At 42.5% G+C, this 27,506-nt stretch overlaps 1 protein-coding gene across 4 annotated transcripts in view; it reads right to left on the bottom strand.

Moving 5' to 3' along the window:
* GRIP1 (glutamate receptor interacting protein 1) overlaps positions 1 to 27,506 on the bottom strand; it is a 182,394-nt gene that overhangs the window by 14,915 nt on the left and 139,973 nt on the right. For all 4 annotated transcript variants that reach the window (XM_044226314.1, XM_044226312.1, XM_044226313.1 and 1 more), the window contains 7 exons: positions 24,303 to 24,447; positions 21,851 to 21,990; positions 21,513 to 21,707; positions 8,410 to 8,566; positions 7,513 to 7,624; positions 7,343 to 7,387; positions 2,623 to 2,856 (listed from right to left, as the gene is read on the bottom strand). In XM_044226314.1, coding sequence (XP_044082249.1) covers positions 2,623 to 2,856; positions 7,343 to 7,387; positions 7,513 to 7,624; positions 8,410 to 8,566; positions 21,513 to 21,707; positions 21,851 to 21,990; positions 24,303 to 24,447 — 1,028 coding nt within the window. The remainder of the gene's footprint in view (positions 1 to 2,622; positions 2,857 to 7,342; positions 7,388 to 7,512; positions 7,625 to 8,409; positions 8,567 to 21,512; positions 21,708 to 21,850; positions 21,991 to 24,302; positions 24,448 to 27,506) is intronic.

Genomic DNA, 27,506 nt, shown 5'->3' with positions numbered 1-27,506 from the left:
ATCTGGGATAAACTATAGTACAAACCAGAATTCATTTTGAAGATAAAACCCAGAAGCTGCAGAGCTGAAGATACAACCTCATTTCCTTTTTCCCCTGCCACCCAGCTGCTGCCCATGATTTCACTGAAACAGAATCATCACCTTCTTTAGCAAAAACTAAAGGCGTGATCCTCAGTCTTTAGGGCACAAAAGAATCCACTGCAGTCCCAGAAAATGCTGAGCAGGCAAGTCTGGGTGGGGTTTAGAAAACTGAATTTTAATAAGCATGCCATATAATCATGGGGGAGATCATCAGAGGTTTTTACTGCGAACTACTGTCTAAGGGAGTAGTCTGCCAACTTTTGATTAAGACCCATTAATAAAGTCTGAAATCAGCTTAATACGACAGTATTAAGTATTTGTATTAAGTATTAAGTATTTGACAAAAGAACAAAGAAAAAATAGAAAATGTTTGGCATAAACCATGCAATCAAGTTCTGGATGCATTCATATATGAATGAGGATATTTGCATGTCCTGAATTGGGAGGTAAGGCATGTTTCGGATAGTCTCAGCCAACAAATACTGAGGGAACCCGAGTATCAGTTCCCTGTGACCCCCTCCGCCCCCGGCCCCCCACCACCCTACTAAATATCAAATCATCTTGCCAGCTCTAACTTCCTTCCCCATCCAAACAGCCGAAAAAGGAAGTGGGGCTGTGTTTCCACGTTGGTTTCCATGTCATGGAGGACAACTAGCTTTTGGGGTCCAGGAGAGAATGCAGACACTCGCCCAGACCTGAAAGAGCCTCAGATACAGCAGATGATGTGAAATGAAAGCAAACCGTAGAGACCCTGACCCGAGCTTGGGACTTTCTGAAGGTCTGAAGGAGGAGAAGGAATGGAGGCCTGAGCAGAAAGTTGTGGGGAAACCAGGGAAAGAAGCGGAAACTCAAGAAAGTGCAAGAGAAGCCCACACTGAGTTCTTCATGTTTGAAGATGGTGTTAGTAACCCATCAGCCAGAGAAGGAACTGCCTTTGCTTTTTGTTTTTTTCTCCCCAGGAATGAGGATGGATACTTGCCCATTCATACACATTCTCTTGATCCAGCTTCTCACGAAACACAGTATGAGTTTGTCGGTGCTGGCTCAGACAGGCACAGATCTGCAACCTGTCCTCGAGGAGACAGGTTTCACCAAGCAGCCAACAGCCATGTTTCTCATGGCACCCAGCCTGGTGTACCGTCAACCTCATCCGGCCCCTCCGCCCTGGTCTCTACAGTCCCTTGGGAATTCCTCTACCAGATCCATTTGAAAATGTTCACAAAGGGGGCTCAGGGAACTGAAAACCAGCCCTCATTCCACCCATCAAGCTGTACACCCAGCGCGGGATTATCTTCAACTTGAAGAAGGAACGTTTTCTAATTCCCTGGCCCTTCCCCATGCCACCACCCACCAGAGTGCCTTTCCCTCATTTTTACAAAGGAAAAATAAGCTAAAAAACAAACTCTAGGCTAGGAGCACCCCACTGGGAGGATAGTTCAAGTCTATCCACAAGTCACTGCCCTTTATCATGGCGTCAGGCAATCCCGCGGTGTTCAAAAGTCACCCACGTGCAGGGTACAAGCGCGACCAGCGGTCTGAGTGACTTCTCTCACACACTTCAGCACTGGAGAACGTACTTAACAGCCAACACGTGCACGGCCTGACAGAGTCACCGAATCACTTACAAAAGGAAAAGATACCCGGACGTGAGCAGACGGCCACTCCCAGAATTCCATGCTGCCAGCTCATACTCCCCCGCTGCCTTCACTTCCCTTGATCTTTTCTTCCTTGTGCCTTAGGATGCCCAGGACACCATCTCCTTTTGAGAGTCCTCTTTTGTTAGGGACTGATTCAGAAGGAACACGAAACTACATGGGACACACGCTTATTGTCCCCACCGAAGGGACTGTTTGAAGTGAAGGCAAAAAGAAGCATCCCACGGATTAGGTCTTGGCCTTGGTGAGCTGGTGGCCTCCTGGTCATACTCTGCCACACAATGTTCCCCCAGTCTACACGCTGCCACCCATCGTGTTGGGATGTGGAGGAGGCCTTCTTAAAAACATGACATTGATTTTCGGCACAGGCACTTTTTTAAAAACCTCAGCTCTAACGACTTGCACACCCAATTTCTCATTATTTTTGCTAAATGCTTTCCATGCAGGAGGGAATGGGCTGACGGGACTTTGTACTGGTTGCTATCAATACTCTCCCTTTGAGGCAAGTGCCTCACTCTAGAAGGATAAATGACTCTATTTTATGCCTGCTATTTCCTGATCTTATAAATGGAGATAATACATATCTGCTAAGAAGGGCTGTTGTAAGGGCTAAAAATATAAAGAATATAGCGTATAAGAAGAGTCTGGCCATAAATCAACTTTTAGTAAATTCACTGCTCCAAAGCAAATTGTCCCTGCTCTACAGGACAACCTCCCGAAGAGCACATTTGGAGAACAGAGTCTCCGATGATTGGCCTTTAGGCTCTGGCTTCTGTCCCTGGCCGAGCCCTTGGTAGAGCGTCATTCCCATGTTTGCACCTGGGCACTCACACAGGGCAGAATGGCCACTAAAAGGGATGAAGGAAAGGGAAGACAGCATCCTGACCTTGTGCAGCTCCACAGGAGTCGGGGACATGATCTCCTTGATTTCTTGTTTCATTTTTCTCAGGGGGACAGACTTCCTGCCCACATCTGTGGGTAGGGTGTTGCTCCGAGTTGTTTGGCTATAGTGTGGCCGTGAGCTGCTCCGTTCCTGGAAGCTGGCTTGTCGCCCCAGCTGACTGCGAGGTGATGGGGCTTCATGATTCAGACTCATCGTGCTCCCCGACATGATTGTCGCCTGTGGCATTGACAATTTTCAGAAACAATTAAGCCGCGGACTGAGGAAAGGGTTTGGTTGTTTGACAGTAAGCACATTTCTCCTTCTGCCCAGTCAAAATACAGTCTCTTCGGGGCACAACCAAAGGCTGGAGAATGGACGTACTAACTGACCTATGAAAGTCTGGGAAAATGCTTTCCAAGTGACTTTTATAATGCACATCTCAAATCCAATTTAAGTACTTAAGCCACTGGGTTTATTTAATCAAATACCACCCCTGGCAGTTTTGAGGCAAATTGAAAAGCTCTAACATTTGCTTACTGCAAACTACATTTCAAGCATTAACTTTCCACTGAGTGGGCTCTAAAGATGGGATTCATGAAGTAACTTCAATATATCTTACAGAAATGGACCAAGGACTTTTGAATGGAACAAGGCAGCCTCTTTGGCAATGCTGCCTCTAGCCCCACCTAGAGGTGACAATGGGCTAAAACAGGGCTATTGAGAGAGAGGCAACAGCCAATGAGGATGGCCTACCACTGGAACAGGGTCTTTCCTTTGGCTACTCGGCCTGTCTCAGAAGCTCGTAGAACCAGCTAGGTCTCCACACCATTTGGTGTAGGTCCACATTTTTTAGAAATAGTCTTTGTGGGAGATCCTCAAAGGCCAAAGAGTAATCATTCATTGTGCTGCTGGATTCAACCCTTTGCTCATAAGCTGGGAAACCTGGATTGGATTTTACCAGTGAACTGGGAGGTTTGTTCAGTTTCAAATATGTTCGTGTGTGGGACAACTGGGTGGCTCAGTGGGTTAAGTGCCTGCTTTTGGCTCAGGTCAAATAAGTTCATATGCAAGGAAAGGCAAGATAAGACCCCAAACAGGACTGAATCTTGGAAGTGAATCTAAAAAGCATCTGAAATTAATGTCATGTTGAGGATGTTCATTCCTCATGGTTAGGAAATGCTAAAATTCTGAAAACATGTCTGTAAGGCAGCTCCACCCTCCTTGGTAGGATGGTTGAATGATGGCAAACCAGCACTGGTGAGTCCGTCTGAGGTCAAAGGACCAGAAAACAAACTCTGCATCTGTGCTGCTGGCTACACTGTGAACTGATGGTTTACATTCATGCTGATGCTGACAGTATAAGAGTGTCATTTCTTGAGTCCTTGTGTTCGCTCATTTAAGCCACACAACTTTGAGATGGCCACTGTTGTGACTCCCAATTTGTAGGTGCAGAAACTAAGGCTGACTTACCCAAGGTCACCCAGGTAGTAAATGAGCCAAGGGCACCATCTAAAGTTACTGATTAGGAGGGAACACTGCAAAGTGATCGAATTCTCATTTGTTATCACTCTAAGATTTTGTAATTCCAAGTCACCTGGTGTTTGGCTACACACACACCAGTAATAAGATCTTTGACTTGTAGTCAAGTATGGGCACACATGTACGTATACCTACGACTCCAATGAAAAAGGAACAAAACCAGTTATTTCATCAATATCCTGACTCGACCAGTTATTGTATTGATAATTTTGAAAAAGAGTATTTTAATCGTAAGAAAAACCTTACTGGTCATTGACCATTTACACGTGCTCAGTACCACATATATGTGTGTATAGAAGGTAGTTTAATACTTGTGATGAGTCTCTATGATATGAATTAGAGTTATCACACCTACCCACCTCCGTCATGGAAAGGGATGCCTGGAAAAGGTGAGCAAGCTGCCCAGCAGTCCGGGACTGCAGCCCTCACACTCTGATTCCAGAACCCTTATTCTTGCTACCAGGCTGGATTGCTTCCCAGTCAAGTATTCGGTTGAAACATAGAAAATTGACTTTTTTGGAGATTAAAAAAAAATAAACCAAATGGATTATCCATATTACGGTTTATTTCAGTTAAATCCTTTTTAAGATGGAAAGCTTTTGACTACTGGCTTTGTTGGGGGTCATGGGATATCCTTTATTTTATGGCACTTAACTCACCGAAAGCATTTCTCTGTCCACTATAAGTGACAGCACCCAGTGACTATTTTCTTGCAGTGGTGACCATCTGTCTATGGTTTTTTTACCTACTTAGACAAATTATCGGTTTTGTTAACATCTATTTTTTATATTCATTTTTCATGGGACCAGTGGGAAACATGTTGGAGGTAAAATACTTCATTATTACAGTAGAGAGATACTGGTTTGAGTCTTGGCCACTACAGATAATTTCAAACCTAGAAAGAGTTCTGATGGAAGTAAGATTTCAAAGCACAGCTTGATTGCTTTGTTTAAAGTGAACTTGAACTGAATTACTACAAAGGAGTATAAAAATTAAAACACAAATATAAAAACTAAAATAAAGCTTAAAATAATTATTTTTTAAATTATCTAAGATTTGTTTTCATTTCAGGATTATCTATTGCCTGTTTGCATTTTGCACAATTCATAATTTATAGCTATAATCCTCTCCCCCAAATTATCAGTGAGATAACTGATATACATTAACTTAGAGGGATAAATTCAAGGGCTTTCTATCTGATATTTAGTTAAGCCTTCTCCCTATATTAAACAAAAAAAATAGTTAAGGCAGTGCTCATTAATAAAAATGGCAAAAATAATAATTTCTTTTGAACAATTATTAAGTGCTATGTTCTGTGTTAAGTGCCATATAATCATTAATCATTATAATCTCCTTATTTTACAGAAGAATAAATATCTGATAAGACAGATTAAGTAACTTGTCCAATGTCTTAGTTGGAAATTTTCTCTTTCATTAAAACTATACATTTTTCAGTGTTAAAGTTGAATCTAAATAATTGCTAGCTAATGGGGAGAATGCCTAGTATAGTTTTCATTTCCATTTCAGTTATAATCATTCTTTATCTCAGCTAATCTTCTACACTTATGATGGTTATAGTACGCTGTAACTTTTAATACTGGACGTAAATTTCATATGCAGGAAACCTGCTCCAATAATATTTTTTTGTGTCGTAACATTTACAATCAAGCCATCAGTTCATTTAAACTAGTAAATGAATTGTCTTTGCAATACAAGTATAAGTAAGACTTTAATTTACAGATTTGCCAATCATTCTTCCTTGGGCTTTAATTTCCTTTTGGCTAAAAAATTCAACCCACTTCCTTTCTGGAGTTATAATTTCAAGGGTCACACCTGCCCGAAGCTATGTGAGAAATAGTTTCTAGGCCATTGTAATGTAACCTTTATGCTCACAGATGTCGTTTTCATTAGATAACTCAACCTCTGGGTGAAAACCCAACCTCACTGTGTTACTTTTTACATCACCTTTGTTTTGCCTGCTGTAAAAGAAGTTATTAGAAGAATGCCTGCTTCTTTAAAAGAGAAATATCAAAATGCAAAGCAACGAAGGCATATGAGCCAAACATGCTTTCAAAAGCAAGTGTATGTTCAAGAATTGTGAATTGAGCTCATTATCCAGTTGGGGCCTCTTCTCCGAATCATTCTACATATAGGAAGTGGTAAAAGTTTAAATAAGCCACCTGATACTTAAGCACTTTACTCGTTTTGAAAGTTGCCTGAATCAATAGCTAATGTCTTAGGTTAAGTTTTATAACAGTATCCATCTCCAGGCTCTTCCAACTGTGCTCTGAAGTTTCAGTTCATGCCAGGTAATGCTATGATATTTATAAATTCAAACTAATATTTTCCTTCATAATTCTCTTTGCGGATTCACAAACATTAGAATCACATCAAATATCCACACATGCAATTGAGAAGCAAAATGATATAAAGATGAGTATTCGTTTTAGAATTGCAATTTCACCCACTTATGCCATTCACATTCCTTATGGTGACTCGGGGACCTCAAATGACATCAAAATAAAAATGAGACTTTTGCCACTCTATTTTTTACAGCTCAGAAAATTTAAAAGAACATAAAAGGAAACAGTCCAGGACCTCCTAGACCAAAGAGTGAATATCGTCAGCAAATTCATGGCTTTGATTAAAGAACTCACCAGGAGTCCAGCTATTATGTTCCATCTCGCCACAACTCCTAGAATTCACACTAAGTTAATACGGAGTCAGGATTTGCAATTACCAGCAAAGCACTGTGTAATATTTTGGCTGCTTTTCACACAGACTGGCCTTTTTCACCAGCTGCGTTGTCATCTACTTTAAGGGCAAAACAAAACAAAATAAAATAAAATTTCCTCTTATGTTCCTCTTCACGATCAAATTAATTGCTATACCAGGTACAAATGAAAACATGCCAAAGAAACCTTTCTAAAGCAGCTCAGAGAATGAGATGCGCCACGGCTGGGGGGCTTAGCTCCCTCCCCAGCGACTCAGTGGCAAACAGGGACAGTCAAGGTTAGCACGGAGCGATGGCAGAAGCCACAAGTCAGTAAGCTCGGGGTAGGGGGTGGAGAAGGGGAAATCAATACTTCCAACTGCACTGAATAAAATCAAATTGCTGTCCAGAAGGCGAGGGGGCAGGGAAGGCAGCTTCACAAGCAAAAATATAAACATAAAGGGTAGCTACCAAGAGAGTCATGTTTCTCAAAGACACACGCCTGTCAGCTTTCTCCTGTGGAAAGGGGTTAAAGCTTTTAAATGAACTGATGTGATAAATGCAAACTCAAAAGGACCAAAAAAAAAAAAAATAAAAATGAATGTAGAAACAATAAAAGTAAGTAGCAGGACCAAGGCTACCTCGAGTTCTCTCAGAATTCCCGACTGTCCACAGGTTTCCAAATCCTCCAGCGCTTGGGACCAGAAGTTCTCCTCTTGCTCAGCCTCTGAACTGTCGGGAGCCCCTGTAAAACTGTCATCAGAAAGCACAGTCCAGGGTGAGAACTTTCCAGATATAATCCCAGAGTTTCTCTCTTTCCTCTCTCACACACCCAAAAAGTGGGAGATCCTTTTGGGATCTGGCTTTCTTCAGCCGTCATCTCCAAGTGAGGCTGCTTTCGGAAAGGCAAAGTATCTACAAAGAACCGAGGGAAGGACCACGGTCTCACTAACAGAATCTGCGTGTTCCGAGCCACGGCCCCATGAACCACGTCAACATGGCGCCCTGGGGGAAGAGCTTCCGGCTGCTCTGCCTGCTGAAAGACAAGCCAAATTTCAACAGAAAAATGTTTTCTCACGTATAAATATCAGTGTAGATCATCTAAGAGCTATCAATTTTTATCAACTTCCTTGATATATTTTGGTAAGGAACAAAATCCTAAAATACACCTCAATTCAAACTATGGGATCCTTGATGTATTTTTTTTTTTAATGTAAATTAACATGAAGCAACCTTTTAAAGGAAAAGAGAGGAGACTAGTCCGAGAGTGAGGACAGGGTTTACAGACACAGATCTTCCTGTGTGCTACTACTGTTTTCATGAAGGGATGAACTGAATTCTTGCCGTGCTGTGGGGTGATGCCCAGTCTCCTATTGGGCAGGCACAGGTCACGGAACCCTGCCACGGGGCCGGTGGGGTGATGACAGGGGTTCCTGTCATGCTTCCGATACTAGCAATCGGTGCCATCGGAAGTGGAGGGAGTCAGGTCTGGGCTAATGGCCGCAGTGTGGACAGGCAGCGGTTGATGAAAACCTTACCCACTGACTGTGGACCGGTCCCAGTCTTCATTATTCAGCCCCACGTCTGGGTAGGTCTGGCTTCGCGGCTTAGTGACTGGGGACAGGCTGCCTCTCTGTTTCGGACCCCTCCACTCGTAAGTGTTGAAGTTGTAGCCTGAGGCCTGAAAGCTAGAGCCTGAAACAAAAATCAGGTGTCACCTTCTGTTTGGTGATTTGTCTTTTTCTGCCGTTTCCATTAGCTCACTCAAAGCAGATGACGTTGACTGAATTTGGGCTCAGAAAGGCCATCGAGATAATACTCAAGTCTTACATGCAAAACACGTTCACACACGTCCTGTTAGCTAATGCCAACAACGGCTCTAAGGTAAGACCTTCAGACCTAAGTGGGAGAGCCCACTGCGCTGGACCTGCTGGGAGCAAGTTCTGGAAAGTCAGAACCCTGAGCTTCTTGCCCAGATACCCTGTGTCCACCTACAGGACGTGTGAAGGCTTCTTACCCAAGTCTGTCCTTTAGAGAGTGGAATTTGCCACCCAGATGTGGGTTCAGGTCCAACCCACTGGTCCAACCAGTGACTAAGAAGTTGCTGGTTGCAGGGGTGTGGATGGAGCCTGGCTCTGTGGAGCTGAGGCCCACAAATGTTAGGGATGGGCCCAAGGATGACTCACCCAATGAGAAGTGACATTGTTAGCAGAAAAGGGGTGGAATAAAAATGGTGACAGCAATAACAATAGGGATCACAGAGTGGGTACTTATGCACCTGAAACTTCACTGAGGGCTTGATTTGCATCCCCTTATTTATTCTTCCTAACTGTCTTCGAAGGTAGTACTATTATCATTTGCCCTTTACATATGAGCGTACTAAAGGCTTAGAACAGTGGTTCAAGTATGTAGGGGTATCTGCAATCTCTCCCCGGTAGGGGGGGTGGCGGTTTCCAGTCATAACCTTGGGAGCATCAGTTCTTAGACCCTCAAGTTCCTTAAGCACATCTTCCCCAAATCAACCCCACTGAAAAGGACCAGGGTTCTGAGATCTGTTGGCTCTCCCTTCTTACATCCCCCTTCACAGTTGTTTTTCTGTCACTTTACAAATGAGAGATATATTTCTTTACCATCTCAAACCTTTTGAAGGAGCTTGGCCCTAGGATGCAAAACCCCCCAGTTGTCAAATCGAGGCATAATTTGGGAAAGCCTTGCTCCTGCGAGAAGGCCTCCCGGGAGCAGCGCCTTCATTCAACCAGACACAGACTCCTGGCAAGGCTTTCCCTTTCCATCATCCGCCTGTCTCTCTGCATCTCAGAGTTAGAATTCAAAACAGTTGTTGGGTGGGAGGTGGGCACATTATTATGTTTATTTGAATTGCAAAATGGAGACTGACTTCCTTTCTGACAGGAAGTTAAATCTGATTAGCTGGATGGGTGAGGCAGGGAGGAATGGCTTTGGCAACTGGGTCATATAACGGACATTTTCCATAAATTTGAAGTAAACCCATGGTTCCAGATTTTGACAAATATATAGTCACAGCATATTAATAACCAACTGAAAATTATAGTCTTTGTAAGTATTTAAATTTGGGGAGAAAAAAAATGAGATGACATTGATGGGGTATGTGGTTTTTCAAAATTATTTTGGGAGGTTTAAATAGGAGAGCAGGGGCTTACAAGCAGGTCTGTCTCCACAGTGTGTTCTGTAATTGTGATACACGGCTCCATCCACCATTTCGGGTTGTGACCCACTGTGTGTGTGTGTGTGTGTGTGTGTGTGTGTGCGCGCATGCGCGCATGCATACGTGTGTGTCTGTATGTGTTTACATGTGTGTACTGGGTTGCAATATAATATGTATTTCCTACTGTGTTTAAAAACTGTTAAGACAAAAGACAAACAAGAAACCCACAGAAAAGCCAAAATAGTTAATACAGCGAAGAGGCCTTGGCCACCATTTTCACATGAAATGAAATGAGCTGATCACATAAGATGAAGGTCACCACGGTATCCCCGTTTCGTCTTACTCACTTTTCCTCCACTAGTTAGAACCTACAATGCCATCCTTACTAACACGGAGCACGGAGGAAACAGGATACCCAAAGGATAACGCTCTGCTCAAAAGGACTTGATCTCAAGAATGCAGAGGAAAGCCCACAGCTGCAAGAACCTTCTGTGAACCTTCTGTTTTAGGATCCCAAGCCTTAGGAGTTCTTGGCACAGAGAAAATACTTACAGTTTGGTATCTCATTTTCTTCCTGGGTAATGACAGAAGTATGGCTAACCATTTGGGAAGAAATTGTGTGTGATCGATGTGCTGTTTTCTGTCAAAAGTGTTGAATTAAGGAAACACACAGGTCTCTTCTTAAAGGGGAGTGACTGCATGTGACACCATTTCTCCTGACTTCTTCTCCACAGGCTATCCATTTTCTCCTTCCCAACCAGATAAACCAACCCATCAAATAAGCGAAGTCTTACATTTTGTGATACAAAAAAAGTTAGGGGAAGACTGTACCTCACTTGCCTTAACTAGCCTTCAACTTGCCAAGGGAGACAAATGGTAAATGGTGGTGTCCTCGGGACAGTACCCTTTTCTGGTAGGCATTAGCCCGTTTGACCGATCAGTTCCCTGGGGAAATTCTAACATGTTTTAAACGGAACAGATTAACTTTTCGATTTTCCTTCCAACTGCTGTTTGCAAGTACTTCTTAGTGGGCAAAAGAGTGGAAGGATGGCCTTGAGCAGATGTGCAGAATTGTTCGTTACTCAGGAAACACCTGTCTTGAAAAGTATGTCTGTCTACACCAAGGATGCCTTGTTATTAAGCAATATTAAATGATTATTGTATTATAACAAAGAAGGGCCTGAAGAGGGGGAAAATTTCAAATATTCTTTGGTTAGGTGTAAGCTCAAAAGACCTGGGTCCGCCCCTGGGGCTAATAATACATTATATGTTAATTTAAAACAAAACAAAACAACAACAAAAAAAACACCTGGGTCCCAATCACGCCATGCTGGCACAGGGACTGACTCACAGACATGGGTTCAAATCCCAGCTTTGCCACTTCTTTGCTCTGTAGCTGTGGCCAACTCATCTCATTGTAAAATGAGGGATAACCATACATACTGACATGAGGACTGAGGACAACATTCACAAACTCTCAACACATAAAGAGGTTTTAATAAATACAGGTGCCCATTACTTTTATTTCCTGCTCTTTCCTGTAGTTTCCTGCTCTTTCCTGCTGCCTGGGATGTAGATGAAATAGCTGGTGCTCTGTAGCCACCCTGGGTCATGTGGTAAGCCCGAAGATGGAAGCCAAGTACTGGGCACAATAAAGAAGAAATATGGAAGAGCATGGGTCTTTGAGGACCCTGGAGAGCTATATGCCAGCTCTGAAATGCCCGTTTTTTTGTTTGTTTGTGTTTTTTTTTTAATGATTTAAGTCACTGTAATATTAGAGTATTCAGTTCTATTTAGCTAATTCAAACCAACTGATATGTTGGAATACAGTTAGCTGGGAGACAGTTTGTAGATCTGATTTCCTCCTCATTTAAATCCTAGCATCTAGACTTGGATTGGGAGGACGGAGATGAGAACTGATTCTGGCTGCATGTCCAAGCCAGATTTTTCCAGAAACAAACAAAAACCCACCTCTCCAAAAAACAAAAATGGTTGGTCTTTTAATATATAGCTGACTCCATTTGTACTTCTCCACTGATTTAGAATGGGTAAAGGTGGTGAATGAATTGACAAAGATATTAAGATACTGATGAACAGACCTAGTGCTGTGTGGTACCAAAGAGTAAAGCTTGCCGGTGAGGAGTGACCAGCTCAGGGTGTGTAGACGCAAAGGTACTGGAAAGAACTATCTGGAAATGAGACTGATAAAGCAATTGGGAACTAGATTACCAAAAAACTCTGATTTAAACTAAGCATCTTTGATGTTATCCTAAAACAACAGAGAACCATCCAGAGGGTTTTGTGTGTTTGTTTTTGAGTGGCAAGATTAGATTTAGGTTTCTTTTTTTTAAGATCATTGACGGTAATATATTCGAAGTAAGGAGCTGGTGAGGAAGTAAATATTTCAGGCCTGATGAAAGTTTTATATCAAAGGTGTGGTGTCTAAATGTGGTGTCTCTCCCGGTCGGGTGTCAGATGAGGGGCCCCCACATGTGGAGGATAACTGGGTGGTGTGGGCAGAAAAAGGATTCACACTCCGAACAAAGGAGATAGAGGTGTACTGAATACATTGCAAGGGAGTGGCTGGCAGGACAGGAAGGGAGAGGCTGTCTGCCCTCCCTGGGGACTGCTGGGGACTTGTGGATGAGTGCTGCTTTTAAAAGCGGGAAGGTGAGGAGGTAGAGGACACATGGAACTCTCCTTCTATTTTAGTGACTGTGCCTGGTTGGAAGTAGCCCATTGGTCAGTTAGGGCCTACGGATATCTTGAGGCGGGTCCTCTGAGGGGCCAGTCTGTATCCAGCCAGGGGGTCACTGTGGGCCCTTTCTGCCTTCCATTGCTCAAGTCTGTGGGCCTCAAGGCAGCCTGTACAACAGGCAGTGACAGTGAATGGAGAGACAGGAGAGGCTGGGTCCTGCTGACACTGTGGGGACCACCTGCCTCGCCTGCCTCTTTGCTACAGTGGGAGAAAAATAACTAACCCTGCTTAGACACCATCATTTGTATTTTCTTTCATATGCAGGTGAACTCCATCCCTCCCTGGTGCAGGTGGAGGACGAGGGCATAATGTAAAACAGGACATGTCTGACAGAAATTAAGTGAAGACAAGCCGCTTGCCCTAGCTGAGAATTCAGAGTTCAGAAGTTCTGAGGAATATCCTTTTTCACAGGGAGTCAAACTTAAAAGCCATGGGAGGAATGGAATCAGTGAGGCAGCCCACATGTAAGAAAAACCAACTGTCAGAAACAGAATTGTTTTTACTGAATGGTGGTGTGAGCACATAAAATTAAAATGCAGGGATGAGCTAGATTTTAAATTCAAAATTTATAAAAGAAACACCTTGAGAGACAGATATAATTTAAAAAAATGTATTTTCTAAGAAATTACTCCTTTTATTTAGAATTGGAAATCTTTCTTTTTTTTCCCTCCCTCTTTCCTTCCTTCCTTCTTTCTTTCCTTCTTTCAATCTAGGTTTCGATATCTGTTTTTATCCTCATAATGTGAGGTGTGTTACGGACTGTATCATACCTGCACCCAAGTTCATATGTTGATGCCCTAGTCATCAATGTGACTGTATTTAAAGATAGAGCCTTTAAAGAGGTAATTAAGGTTATATGAGGTTATAAGGTGGGGCCATAGTTCAATCTGACTGGTGTCCTTATAAGAAGAGACAATTTGGACACGCATGAGAGATACCAAGGATGAGCACACGCAGATGAAAGGGCATATGAGGAAGGGAGAAGGCAACCAATGGTTTGCAAACCAAGGAAACAGACCTGAGGAGAAACCACACCGGATACCTTGATCTTGGATTTCTAGCCTTCCAGGCAGTGGAAAATGAATTTCTATTGTTTAGGCCATCCAGTTTCTGGTACTTTGTTATAGCAACCAAAGCACACTGATACAAGGTATAAAATTCAATCTAGATTCCTTTCACTGAGAGTAATGTTTAGCTTTGTTTGTTACTGTTATGGAAAATAGGTCTTCACAAATGTTGGCACTTCTAATAGCATATGGAATCTTGGTACAGTGATTTTTATTTTGAGGGTAACCATACTTCAGATACCTGTAAAATTCTCATATTCCAACATTGTACTATTTGGTTTTCAGTACCACAACATTGTGAAACTTAACATCTTATACCTGTAGCTCTTAATTCACACTCTGTATTAGTTTTAAAAAGCAAACTAAACAATGTTGGTTCATAGTCATAAAATTTGGAAATCAGAGAATGGTTTTGGAATTCAGTCGTCAACTCTACAATTTTGGGACTGTAGCTCCTGCCATTACTTTCATTTTTGGAAGCCAATTTTAGTACAGGGAAACACACCAGATAATTCCCTGCCAAACTTGTTTCCTAAAAATCCAGTTTTGTTAAGAATGAGAAAATCACATCATACATTTATATAACTATTTGTAATTGTTCTAGCCAAGAAATACTCAAAGTGTTTAAATGAGAATGTTGTTTTAAAAAGGCAGAAACTTTTTACCTTCTCTAGAAATCACCTCAAAACAGGAAGGGTTGACAAATAACATAACCTACATTTTTAGCAAAACTAGAAGCTCAAACCATAAATATATAAGAAAAAGTTACCAAATTCCATGAGTCAAAAAGGAGGTGGGAGGCAGTGATAAAAAGCCAAGAGGAGACACCTATAACCAGCAATTTCAGAGAGGGCCCAGTCTTTCAAAGCAGGAGCCATGGCATAAAGCAAAACAACAATGCTTTGTTTGCAACACTGGAATGGATCTTATAGGCTGGTGGCAGCAAGTTCCCAGGACTAGTATATTAGGGTAAAGCCAGGGAGGTGGGCAAAAGACAACACCTACAGATATACCACCACTGCAGGAAGCAATCTGTCAGAGAGGCAGGCTAGCAGAGAAGAATTCTGTATTGTTGGCAGCCTACAGTTACGTCTCTGGGCTGAGGAAGAATGCACTCATCACAGGTTACTGTGAGCTGCGGGGTAATTTTTGCTAGTCTAGAGCACAAAGTTAGACTCTTCTGTCTCAGACCTTCTTTCAAACATCCAATTTAGAAAGAAGTCATTTCATTCAAAGATGAACATTAATTCTAAAGGAACTAGCATAAGATGTATACCAAGTTAATATAAAAAAAAAAAAGGAGAGAAGGAACAGGAAAACAAAGCAATAGATGATGGATACTCATGAGTAAAAGATTGCCACAGAGCAAATGATAAATATAACCAAACAGATCATCACAAAATGTTAAAAATATACACTGAAACTATCGTCTCTATAAAGCAAGAGATCAAAGCAGATATATAAGAGCTCATGGAAACCTGGACAAGCCAACATGATAGAAGGAGATAAAACATGAGCTTGTAGAGATCAGAAGGGAGATTAAGGAGAAAAATAAAAGCCCCCACACCCACCCTGGCCACCAATGGCAAGAATACTGCTTGGGGTCTTGCTTTGTTACTCTCTTTATGTACTATGTTGTATGCCTTAACTACATTAAGGAGAAGTTGGGCTCTTTGTACATATTGGTGTACAAAGAGCCCAACTTTTTTTTCCTGTAAGTTCTAATTTAAATTCTAGTGTAATATTAGTTGCAGGTGTACAAATAGTGATTCAACACTTCCATAATGTTGGCCTCTTCTCAGTCATCATTATCTTTATGAAAACTATAAGGAAGCACGGAAATAGATAAATTATGCATCAAATTCTAGTTACAAACAGAAAATCTAAGAATAAAGTTAATCAAATTAAAAGCAAAAATTTATTTTAGAAAACAAGAATAGAACTGATAAATACATTCAAGGGTCAGCTCTTTGGAAAAACGCTAAATAAAAATAAACTATTACCAGTATACTCATGGGAAAAAAGAATAAAAACACAAATGTACCAAATATTGAACAATATTCAGGATATAATTCTAGAAACTAAGAAAATAAAAAGAAACAAATTCCTTAACTGTGTGCAAATATATTTGAAAACCTGTATGAAATACATTTTTTCCCTGAGAAAATAAAAATGATAAAAATGACTTCAAAATGGATCCAGCAATCCTACTTCTGCATATATATATCGAAAGGAAATAGAGTAGGTATCTTGAAGAGATAGAACTGTGGCATTATTCACAATAGTCAAGACACAGAAACAACCTAAGTGCCATTGACAGATGAATGAATAAAGAAATGTAGTAATATATACACATCAGAAAATTATTCAGCCAGAAAAGTGAAGGAAATCTTATTTGCAATGACATAGATGAACCTGGACAATATTATGTTAAGTGAAATAAGTGAGAGACAGAAAGACAAATACTATATTAACTTAGTTATATGTAAAACCTAAATTAAAAAAAAAAAAGTCAAACTCAGCTCTTAGAAACAGAAAGTAGAATGTGTCTGGGGCCGGGGAGTGGGAGAATGTTGGTCTAATGGCATATAGTTTCATTTATAAGATGAATGAGTTCTGGGAATCTAAAGTGAGCATGGTGACTATAGATTAAAATAAGATTGTATTGTGTACTTGAAAAGTGCTAAGCAAGTAGTTTTTTTTTTTTTTAAGATTTTATTTACTTATTTGACAGACAGAGATCTCAAGTAGGCAGAGAGGCAGGCAGAGAGAGGAGGGAGCAGGCCCCCTGCTGAGCAGAGAGCCCAATGTGGGGTTCGATCCCAGGACCCTGAGATCGTGACCTGAGCTGAAGGCAGAGGCTTTAACCCACCGAGCCACCCAGGCACCCGTCAACAAGTAGATCTTAAGCATTCTCACCACACACACCCACACACCCCCCCACACAAATGGTAACTATGAAGTTGATGGGTGTGTTCATCAACTTGATGGTGGTCATCGTTTCACAATGTGTGTGCATATCATAATCATCACATTGTTCACATTGTCAATTATACCTTAATAAAGCTGAAAAAAGTGAACTGAAAAGGGAGAAATATCTAAAGCTTAATGTGGGATAAGACAGAAAACATAGCTCCCTGAGTTGATAGTCAAGAATTACAGACACCAGAAGAGCTACACCATCCATGAGAATGACAGAGTCCAGGTACCAGCAAACTGTCAGTCTCCCTTGTATTGAATGACCTTTGCTAAATCCAAGGAAAGGGTTTTCTGAGATAAAAAGAGGAATAAAGGGTTGCCTGGGTGGCTCAGTCAGTTAAGCGTCTGCCTTCAGCTCAGGTTGTGATCCTCAGGTCCTGGGATTGAGTCCTGCTTTGGGCTCCCTGCTACCTCTGTCTCTGCTTCTCTCTCTCTCTCTCCCCCATAAATAAATAAATAAAATCTTAAAAAAATAATAGAAAGAGGAATAAGACAGACAGAAGGGGGCCAAAGCACAAGATTTTGATAAAGCAGAAGGGTATAGGTCTAAGGGTCAGGAGAATGGGAAGAGAAGAAGCTGACCCAGAGGCAGAGGAGAAATGTTTTGCATCCTAGAGTTGCGCAGTAGAATTGAGAGTCATCCCAGCATGAGACTTCCGTAAACACCCACCATACCCCCCAGCTTGGGTCACTCCATCCTATTTCTCTCTGCATTAACTAATAATTTGCACCGTAGGTACTTGGTAATTGTCTGGCCCTTCAACTGGCTTACGTCTTCCATGAGAATAGGGACCACAACTCTTTAGCTGATCATTGTAGATCCACTGGCCTTCTATTGTGCCAGCCATTACATATTTGTTGAATGAATGAATGAATGGGGCAAATTTGACATTTGGAGAAGCAGCAGAGAACAATAGGGGATGTGGCTACAGAGACATTGGACCCAAGAGGAAGATGAGCATCACAGAGGTGTGATAGCTTGCTGGCAATGGGACAGCTATAGTGGACCACACGGTGTAGTAAGAATGGGCAAGGTCTTCTTGGTAGATGGTATATGGTAGAGTCCCTGGAGATCACGTACATGTCACAACATAGTATTTGACGAGGAAAAAAGTGTGGTTCTGTGTCTTGCTTTTATTCATTTATTTATAAAAGATTTTATTTATTTAACAGAGAGAGAGAGAGAGATCACAAGTAGGCAGAAAGGCAGGTGGAGGTGGAAGCAGGCTCCCTGCTGAGCAGAGATTCCCAATGTGGGGCTCAATCCCAGGACCTTGAGACCATGACCTGAGCTGAGGGCAGAGGCTTAACCCACTGAGCCACCCAGGCACCCCACATGCCTTGCTTTTAAAAAAGTCAGCATCGCTCACGTAATCTAGAAAGACTTGGTTTAACCTAATAACACAAGTTAAAAAAAAAAAAAGCTGGACTTTGAGAACTTGGTAAGCAATAAGCACAAAATGAGTGACAAATAGGATTCAACTACTACAATTCTGTCAAGGTAGGTAGGCTACTTTCATAGGGTCTGAAATTCTCAGTGATGAAGGTGACAGGCTTGAGTTGCTCTGGGCTGTCAGACTGTTGTATAACCTTTCTTTCTGAGCGCTACATTTTAATAAGTAGGGAGTTAAACTTGAACATACTCAGAAGAGAGGCCTTCAGGATGATAAAGATACTCAAAAGTAAGTTTTATGTGAGGAACCGTTAAGGACCTGGGGCAATTTTGCTTGGAGACGGAATGACTTCAGAGAGGCATGAGGGCTCTCTTTCAGTTACCTGAAGGGCTGTCAAGGGGAAGAGGCTTTAGTCTAGTTCTGAAGGACCTTGAGGGTAGAATGGAGACTAATAGGCAGGAGCTACAAGCAGAGAGATTTCCACTCAATACAAGTGACAACTTTGGGCTCCTGGTGTGGGGTGCGGAGACTGTCTCAGCCTTCAGGGAGCGCCTGGTTCCCGTGGGCGCTGGCGTCCGCAAGCAACCTGACTTCCAAACTCTCTGCTAACACTGAGCTCCTGTGAGCAATCAGCCTCTCGACATTCACATTCCTTATGAGAACGGAGATGAGTGCTTGGGATGGGCTATTTTACAAATATGAGGTATTGTTACTGCGTTTTCATTGTCCGGGAGGACTTCGATTCTCTTACAATTGCCATCTCTACTCTTTATCTTCGTGAAGATTTCTAACTTCTTGATGCCCAATTTAATATAATTATGACTACTATTCTCTGTCTAGGAATTCAAATTTTCAAAAGCCTCATGAATAATAAGTGGTTCTTCATTTTATATTCATGTGGGAAAGGCTCTATATTTAGTGTGCTAATCAGGGTTCTCATCCTATGGTCAGAGTAGCGAAGTTCTTTCTTTCAAATTATTATTTTTTTTTTAGTTTTTAAATGTATTTAGTCATTTTAAGTATTCTCTACACTCGATGTGGGGCTCAAACTCATGACCCCAAGGTCAAGTGTCGCTCCATCCACTGACTGAGTCAGGCAGGCAGCCCTGAGAGTAACTTAAGTTCTTACAGATTACCTTATGGGCAGAACTCATTAAAATCAGTAACATCCTTACAAAAGAAAAATCTTTCTAACAAGAAAGTCTCCAAATTAAGCAGCAATAAATAAACAAGCACATTAATAAACAAACCTCGGAGTTCTACTCTGATAGAATCTGACTTCTGTCTTTTATCAGAGACCTCTGGTGGCTCCTCAACTCATAGGCAATGAGAAATCAAGAATTTGATCAATGACAAATTGATAGACAAGTTATCTGGTGGCACAGCCAACTTGTCACAAGATATTATGACTTAGAAACACTAATTACCAGATAAACAAAAGCTCTAATTTTATTTTGGGTCTTCAAAATATTTTCTCCAGTATAATAATAAATTCCAGTGTGTGTGTGTGTGTGTGTATGTGTGTGTGTGTGTGTGTGTATTTCAGTATCATCTCTAACAAGTAATTACTTGATGACTTTTGAAATATCATTCCTTTTCCTTGTCCTCTATTCATGGGACTTGACAAAGAGTGACCTAGGCAAAGGCAAGGTGAGAGAAGAAAACTAGCAGAACCAGAAACAGAGTGAACTGGTTACAGAGCTTTCCAAAAAGCGGTTAATTAACTAAGTTGCAAAGCAACCCCCAAACTTCTGGTTTACGTATTTTATTCTCCGACTGACTTAAATCAGAGCAGAAAAGGGATTTGGAGGCTGGGATTTATACCAGGCAAAAAAGAGAAAGTAAACTCTGTTTTTCTTTTTTTTCTTTTTGTACAGATTCCCTAACTTTATTTAACGTCCTGTCACTTGATATTTTTGGTTCACTAATATTTAGGCATTGCAAGCAATGTGGGAAACAACGTCTTTGTCTCTCTGTCTCTGGTATAATTATTTCCTCGGGATAAAGTCCTAGAATGGAATTGCAAGGTCTAAGAGATGATGAGTATTTGGAAGGCTTTATGCTATCGTCTTTATGGTGAATCTGTTATATTTTGCTTCTAAACAAAATCCTCTGTGTAGCTCGTGCCCCACCCACTTTCGGCTCATGTGAAGATGGCCAGGATGCCCCCAGTCAACACTCCTGCCCAGTCCGTCCACCTTCAGGTAGGTAAGCAGCTGTGGCTTGACCTGGAATTCAAATATTCTCTAGGCACACATGGCAATCTGGAACATCCTTTTCTTGAGGGATATTTTCACTGGAGATCCAGAGGGGGGCAATCACATCTCAATCCCATACAGGAGAAATACAAAGAATTTCTGACACACTTTTCTTTTGATGTCAGGTATCATTGGAAGGAGACAGATGTTTAAAAGAAGCTTTTAGTTTATTAGTCTGCATTCAGTCTAATACTTTTTGTGTGTTTATGTTCTGTGAGTGAGGTTTAGCTTCTTCTTTTTTTTTTTTAAATTTATTTATCTGACAGAAATCACAGGTAGGCAGAGAGACAGGCAGAGAGAGAGGAGGAAGCAGGCTCCCCGCTAAGCAGAGAGCCCGACATGGGGCTCGATCCCAGGACCCCGGGAACATGACCTGAGCCGAAGGCAGAGGCTTTAACCCACTGAGCCACCCAGGCGCCCCGTGAGGTTTAACTTCTAATGTAGGTTATACTTCTTCACATGAGGCTGATGCCTGTAAAGAAAAATCTACTCTATACTTTTATATATTGTGGTCACAACTCTCTCATCGTGGGTACTCAGCAAACCTGTATAAGTTTCTACTAAAAGTCAGGAGGAGGCAGGAATAAATGGGGTCACAGATCATCGGCTCACCCTCAAAGCACACCGGCGGCACTCCCCAACCCATCTTTATGGAAAGCCTGCTTACAAAAGTAAAAAAGGGGCCTGTCTTTGGTGAACCACTTTATTGTATGGTTTGCCTCCTATTAATCTAAGCAGGAAGGACAAGCTCTGAATTGAACACTCAGACATCAGCAGACTTAATGCGGGCTCACTAGTGTTTGATAAGTGTTCAGGACTTATCAGTATTAAGGAGGAGAAAATGCAAGGTCACCATATTCGGCAACCATCCGGTTGCCCGGAAGCAGACACAAGTAAAATAAATAAAGAATTTGTTTTCTCCCCAAAGAGCAGAGGGTAGATCTTTGAGGAGCACAGGCTTCAGCTGTAAGCCCTCTCTGTTCCCCGAGGCTCGGACGTACCTTGATTCCCATAGCTGCTGTCCATCCCAGAGCTGTCCCACGAGTCCACCGCACTGTCCACACTGGGCACCGTGGACGGGTATGTGTCGGAGAGCTTGCCTGGCTTCTGCCCTGGAGAGGGGTCCTCCTCCGCATCTCCCAGGTCACTCAGGTGGCTAGCCAAGGGGAATTTCTTGGGACTGGATGCTGATTGGGCTGCAGAGACAGAGAAGGAGTTTAAGTCTAAGGGTAATAAGAAGATATTCTAATCCTCCCTCTGGAGACTCGTCTTCCCTAGAAAGATACAGAGGGATAGAAATGCACTGAAAATCCGTAACTGTGGCTCTCAACCCACTCACCATCTGTCTGTTTCTTAATTTTCAAGGTGACAGTTTCTCCTGCCATCTGTAACAAATGGATGGCTTCACTCAGAGGCTTTCCTTTCAAGCTGCTGCTGTTGATAGCCAGGATTCGGTCTCCTATGTGGATGGCGCCAGTTCTGAAACACCAAATAGTAATAGGAAAGGTAGAAAAAATCCCTGGGTGCCACTGAATAGAAATCCCCTGCCATACTTTATACATTCATGATAATAAAGCCTTGGCAAGGGTCTCTAGAAGCCACTTCTTGCTTTCTCCTGGGCAATGTTACAAGATAACTGCATCTTTTGTGAATAACTTTTTAGTTTCAAATAAAATTAGAAAAATTGTTTTAATTAGGGTGTAAAATGGACTTGCAGTGCTTTTGGAATTCTAAGAAAGCAGAGGCATTTGGTAACCCTCTTAAAAATCCCAAGTGGCTCAGTGGGTTAAAGCCTCTGCTTTTGGCTCAGGTCATGGTCCCAGGGTCCTGGGATCCAGCCCTGCATCAGGCTCTCTGCTCAGCGGGGAGCCTCCTTCCCCTTCTCTCTCTGCCTGCCTCTTTGCCTACACGTGATCTCCGTCTGCCAAATAAATAAATAAATCTTTTTTTAAAATCCCAAGGAAATAAACAATGCTGGACAGTAAATGCAGTGATACTTGGGATGGAGCATTGCTTCTTTGCACAGATTTAACTGTAAATTACGGGTTGAACACAACCATGACCCTAGCTCACCAGAAGTGAGGATCAGAGAGACAGGGAACTCCCTCAGACCCTGGTGTGGCAGGGTCCCTCTGTCGGTTATTCTAAGGATCGAAAAGGCTCAGAGAATCAATTCATGCTACGTTTGAATCCAACTCTGCCCCTCTTGAGTGACCCGGATTTCTTATTTTAACCTCTCTGAGTATCACTTGCCTCGTCACTATAATGGGGCAATCACCTCTCAGGGGGACTTGAGGATTAAATAGGAAAACATATGTAAAGGGCTTGGCCTACTGCTTGAAATGTGGAAAAAGAAAATTTCTTGATCAACGAACTAATAGACCTTTGGCCTTTTCTCTTTGCTTTCCATCCTCACCCAATTCTGAGCAGGCAGGCTGGAATTTATAGCTCTGCTGTTCACCATACCCATCTTTGGGAGCCCTGAGGGGGACATTTGTCCATTCATAAGCATTCAGACTCAGGGATGGTCTAAAAACTCCGATCTCTCCAGCCGGGTTACAGGCTGTCGAAGGGGAGTCCCAAGCACCAGCCTCTTGTCCTGGCTTAGTGCGCAGGACAGTGAGGGAGGGAATGAGCCCACCTCACCGGGCTGCCTGTGGCTGAGGGCGCTGACAGCAGCTTGCCTCTGGGGCAGCGGCAGCAGCACCTGGGGTAACAGGTGACATGGGGTCACAGCGGTTACAAGGGACCGCTGACCACATCCACCCAAGCACCTACTCTCAAAGAATACATTTTCTTCGGGAAAAAGGGAAAAGATCACTTCATTCGTTCATAAAGGATCTCCAGTTTAGAAAACTAGGTTGTAAGCCAGGGAACACCTGACCAGTAGGTTGCCAAACTGGATCAACATGAAACTTTTCTTGTTGTCTCCCTGATAGAGATATCTAGGATGGTCTCCCTTGCAGAGGAAGCTAGGAGAGGAGGATATCTGAAGAACACCCCATCATAGGTGTCTCTGTTAATATCACAATAGGACTCCCCAACAGGGTAACCCTTTCTCAGCTGCCTCAGTGCCCTCATTCAGCAGATGAAGATCTTGGATGAGCTGATTTCCAGGGGGTCTTGCAGCTCCAAGATTCTGCAGTGCTACAGCTCTGTTTTGCAAACCATTATCTGCGTCAGCATGATGTCTGTGCATTCTTGAGCTAGATTACTGAAGGGAAGGTTTGGAATATGCACCACCATGTGTCTCAGAGAGAAAGGCGATTTAATGGGGGTTGGGGGTGGGCGGGCATCTTGGCCAAAAGAACAAATGGACATTCTAAATCACATTATGAAGATGGGTCACCAAATCTTTGAAGACAAAGCCTGTGTCATCCTCTTTGGAAAACAAAGCAGCCAAGCCCAGTACCTGTCAGGTAATACAGGCTCAGTAAATGTTTGCTGAATTGAACTGGACAAGCCTTTTAACCTCCCTGAACTTCAGTCTCCTCCTCTCAAAACGGACATGATATAAATCCACCTCCAGTCCACTGTGGTCAAGCGTAGACATTTCCAGAGAGTAATATCAATGTTAAGCCCATGACATCTTTTACCGCCTGTAAGATGCCCCTCGAAGTCAAGTTGGAGCTCTGCCTGACAGTTCTCAAGCTCTAGGATCGATCCTTTGTGCAGATGTGAAAAAGTTAACAGGTAACCAAGCAGGGGAGGGGAGCATGTATTCTCTGAAGCTGTGAGGAAGAAAACCCAGCCCACACCCAGGTAACTGTAGCAGTTTCTTGAAATCTTACCTTTCAGCTAATCCCCCTTTAGTGAGGCTTGAAATGATTATAGGATCAAAGGGCTCTTCAGTGCCTGAAATTGTGATGCCAAGGGGCCCCCCATAGCGCTTGAGCTCCACAGTGTAAATAATGGCTCCGGAACTTTCTTGCTCATCTGCAATAAATGCCAAGGAGTCATAATTGGTTTCTTTAGGGGGGGAAAAAAAAGCAAAGTAATAAGACACATATATTCATACATAAAATAATCATCATTAAAGCATTATGTCTCAGAAATGATTTGGGGAGGTAGATTCTCCTTCGTAAGATATTACATTCTAATACAGGGATGTGGTCGTCATTAGTGTTGGGGGAGGGGTCCACTGCCTAATGACCTACGTTTTAAATCAGGGAGTGACCCGCCCAGCTGGACCTCGGGCCCTTTAACCTGTGTCCATGCCTAGCACAGGGCTTGCCCTGCTCTTCCGTTTAAGCACCTATCTATTTAGTGCCCTAAATGCCTGTGAGAGGAGAGAGTCATGTGGCGACAGAGCCTGGAACAACCCATTCCTATTTCCAGGCCTTCCCAAGCAAGCTAACTTTCAACACAGAGAAGATCTTACTCAGGGTTGGAGCAAACTTGAACATATCTGTGGTTAAGTGGGGCTTAGAGAAGTTGGTTTGGAAATCTAGAATCCTTTCCACATTATTCCACTGATCGTATCTTAAAACATCAATCCTGTGGATGAATTCCCAGATACTGAAGTGCAGTTTGGAATGGTTCTCTGTCCTCTGCTCTAGAGAGGAAGAGCCATGTCAAGTACGTTTCAGGAGAACAGACCAGGCTGCTACACGGCCATGAACTTATCTTCCCTGCTTCACACCGGCATGAAGGAAATCGTCTGTTAACACGGTCTGCCTACAGCACTGGCCCGCACCATGTCGTGGGACACCTTCGACACGGCTGGGTCTTTGGACTGTCAGGATTACAAATACGCTATCTCAGACTTCAAAGTGTTGTATTTGCTTATGACATGCTTAAAGTTCTTGGGCATTTCTTGTTTTATTCCTTGAGCCCAGGAGCTGTGAAGGGTTGGGGAGCAGTTTCATTTCTGTACCTAAGGATACAATGAAATGGTCCAGTAGCTACTTTAACTAAACAGTCAGCTTTTACAGACAGACTGCATCATAGCTAAAGGTTGACACAGTCGCATTTCTGCAATGAGCAGCTGTTCGTTTATGACATGAAACCCTGAAATAAGGAGGAAAAGAAAAGCTTGAGTTAACAATTCAATTATCTGTGTGTACTGTGAACAATTACAAGGAACATAAAATGAAAGGTCTATAAAGTAAGGTACGAAGCGATGTGTCCTCTCCTCCCAGCACTTACTTCATTTCTGCCACAGAGCAGGCTTTTGGAAGGACTGGTCACTTCCCCTTCCGCAATCCTCTACTTCGCACAGGCTACACACAGAGAATTAAAGACTGTCTACCATACCCTACAATGTTTAAATCAACCTCTTAGGATAGAAAGATATTCAATATTACACTCAAGTGTATATATACGTATATATATATATATTTTAAAGACTTTATTTATTTATTTATTTGAGAGAGAGCGAGCGAGAGAGAGAGAGAGAGAGGGAGCATGCACATGTGGGTGGGGAAGGAGCACAGAGGCCCCAACACAGGGCCCAATCTCAGGACCCTGAGACCATGATGCTAGCTGAAACCAAGAGTCAGATGCCCCACTGACCGAGCCACCCTGGCTCCTACACTCAAGTTTCTATTGACAGCTGAGACTCCTCCACATCAAGCTTCAGTAATTCGTTCGATGGTTTGCAAACTCCTTACAGGTTTCTATTTGTGGTGGCCACTCAGGTTGTGATAAGCTGCTATCGAGCTGCTAGGAGAGGCCTGAGGATACAGTGCAGGGTGGAGGTTGGGGAGGCCCAAGGATACGTGCAGGGTGGAGGCTGAGGTCAAAAGTTGAAATTTTTCTACACTATGATCTACCAGCACCCTTCAGAGCTGGCTTTGATAGGTAGGGTGTTATTAGATAGATTACATGTGCTTCCTACTATATTCTGGATAAAATTCTAGATGAGTCCTTTGATTAGTAGACCTTGGCATAGTTAATAGTTAATCAGCTGCCACTGGGCACTCTGCTGGTCATTCAGAGTGGGTGTTTATGCCAGGGGAAAGACCCTGGCCCTTTATTGTTCTCCCTTTTAGGGCAAGCAGGAGGCCTACCTTGTCAGTGGTCAACAAGCATCCTGGGTTTGGCCATCAGCTCTTCGTGGGAGTTGTGGAAAGTAACAACTCTCTAGTACCTGGAACCAGCTGCCCAGAACCCAGGGGACTGTGGGAAGTTTCAGTTGCAACTTCAGTCCAGATGAAAATAAACACTGACCTACAGGATGCCAGAGCAGGTTGAGTCCCACTCAATGCAAGAACATGGAGAAACTGGTTCTAATTTGCTCATTCTTTAGGCAACCCAGAGTGCGTGCCCGGGGTTATTTTTGACCATTTGGCAACTTACATCACAAAGATGACACACTAACATCAGAAATGGAGTAAATGGGTTTAAGTTCGTTTCAGGTGGGGACATTTTAAATTAGGCAGCTGAGGCCTCACAATAACAAGAAGGCAATTCTTAAGGCACTCAATGAGTTTAGATAGTGATGGGGATACAAATAAAAAAAATAAAAATTTTTAAAAGGCAGTATTTTAGTGAGGAAGGACACACTCCTGTTACAACATTGTGATGGAAACAGGAAGTGATGCTGTGTTTAAATTATGACAGGGGCCTCTGGGTGGCTCAGTTGGTTAAGCATCTGCCTTTGGCTCAGGTTATGGTCCCAGGGTCCTGGGATGGAGCCCCATGTCAGGCTCTCTGCTCAGTGGGGGACCTGCTTCCCCTTCTCCCTCTGCCTGCTGCTCTCCCTGCTTATGCGCTTTCCCTCTCTCTGTCTAATAAATAAATAAAATCCTTTAATAAAATTATGATAGGAATAGAAACTGATTTCTGATTTCTTCAACAAACAAATTATTAAAACCAAAAATCAGGGAAAATTTAAGGGACATTACAACTAAAAGCAATGAGTAGATCTTTTCGGACCCAAATTAAAATCAACTTTATAAAATAATCTATCATCTATTTCTCTATCCATACATCTCTATCCATCTGCTACCTAACTATATATGTATATGAAAATCAGGAAGTGGCACGATAAG

Source organism: Neovison vison, chromosome 12 (genome assembly GCF_020171115.1).
Source record: "Neovison vison isolate M4711 chromosome 12, ASM_NN_V1, whole genome shotgun sequence".
In the NCBI taxonomy this organism is placed as follows: domain Eukaryota; kingdom Metazoa; phylum Chordata; class Mammalia; order Carnivora; family Mustelidae; genus Neogale; species Neogale vison.
Note: the sequence above shows the minus strand (reverse complement) of the source record. Positions and strands in the feature narration are given on the sequence as shown.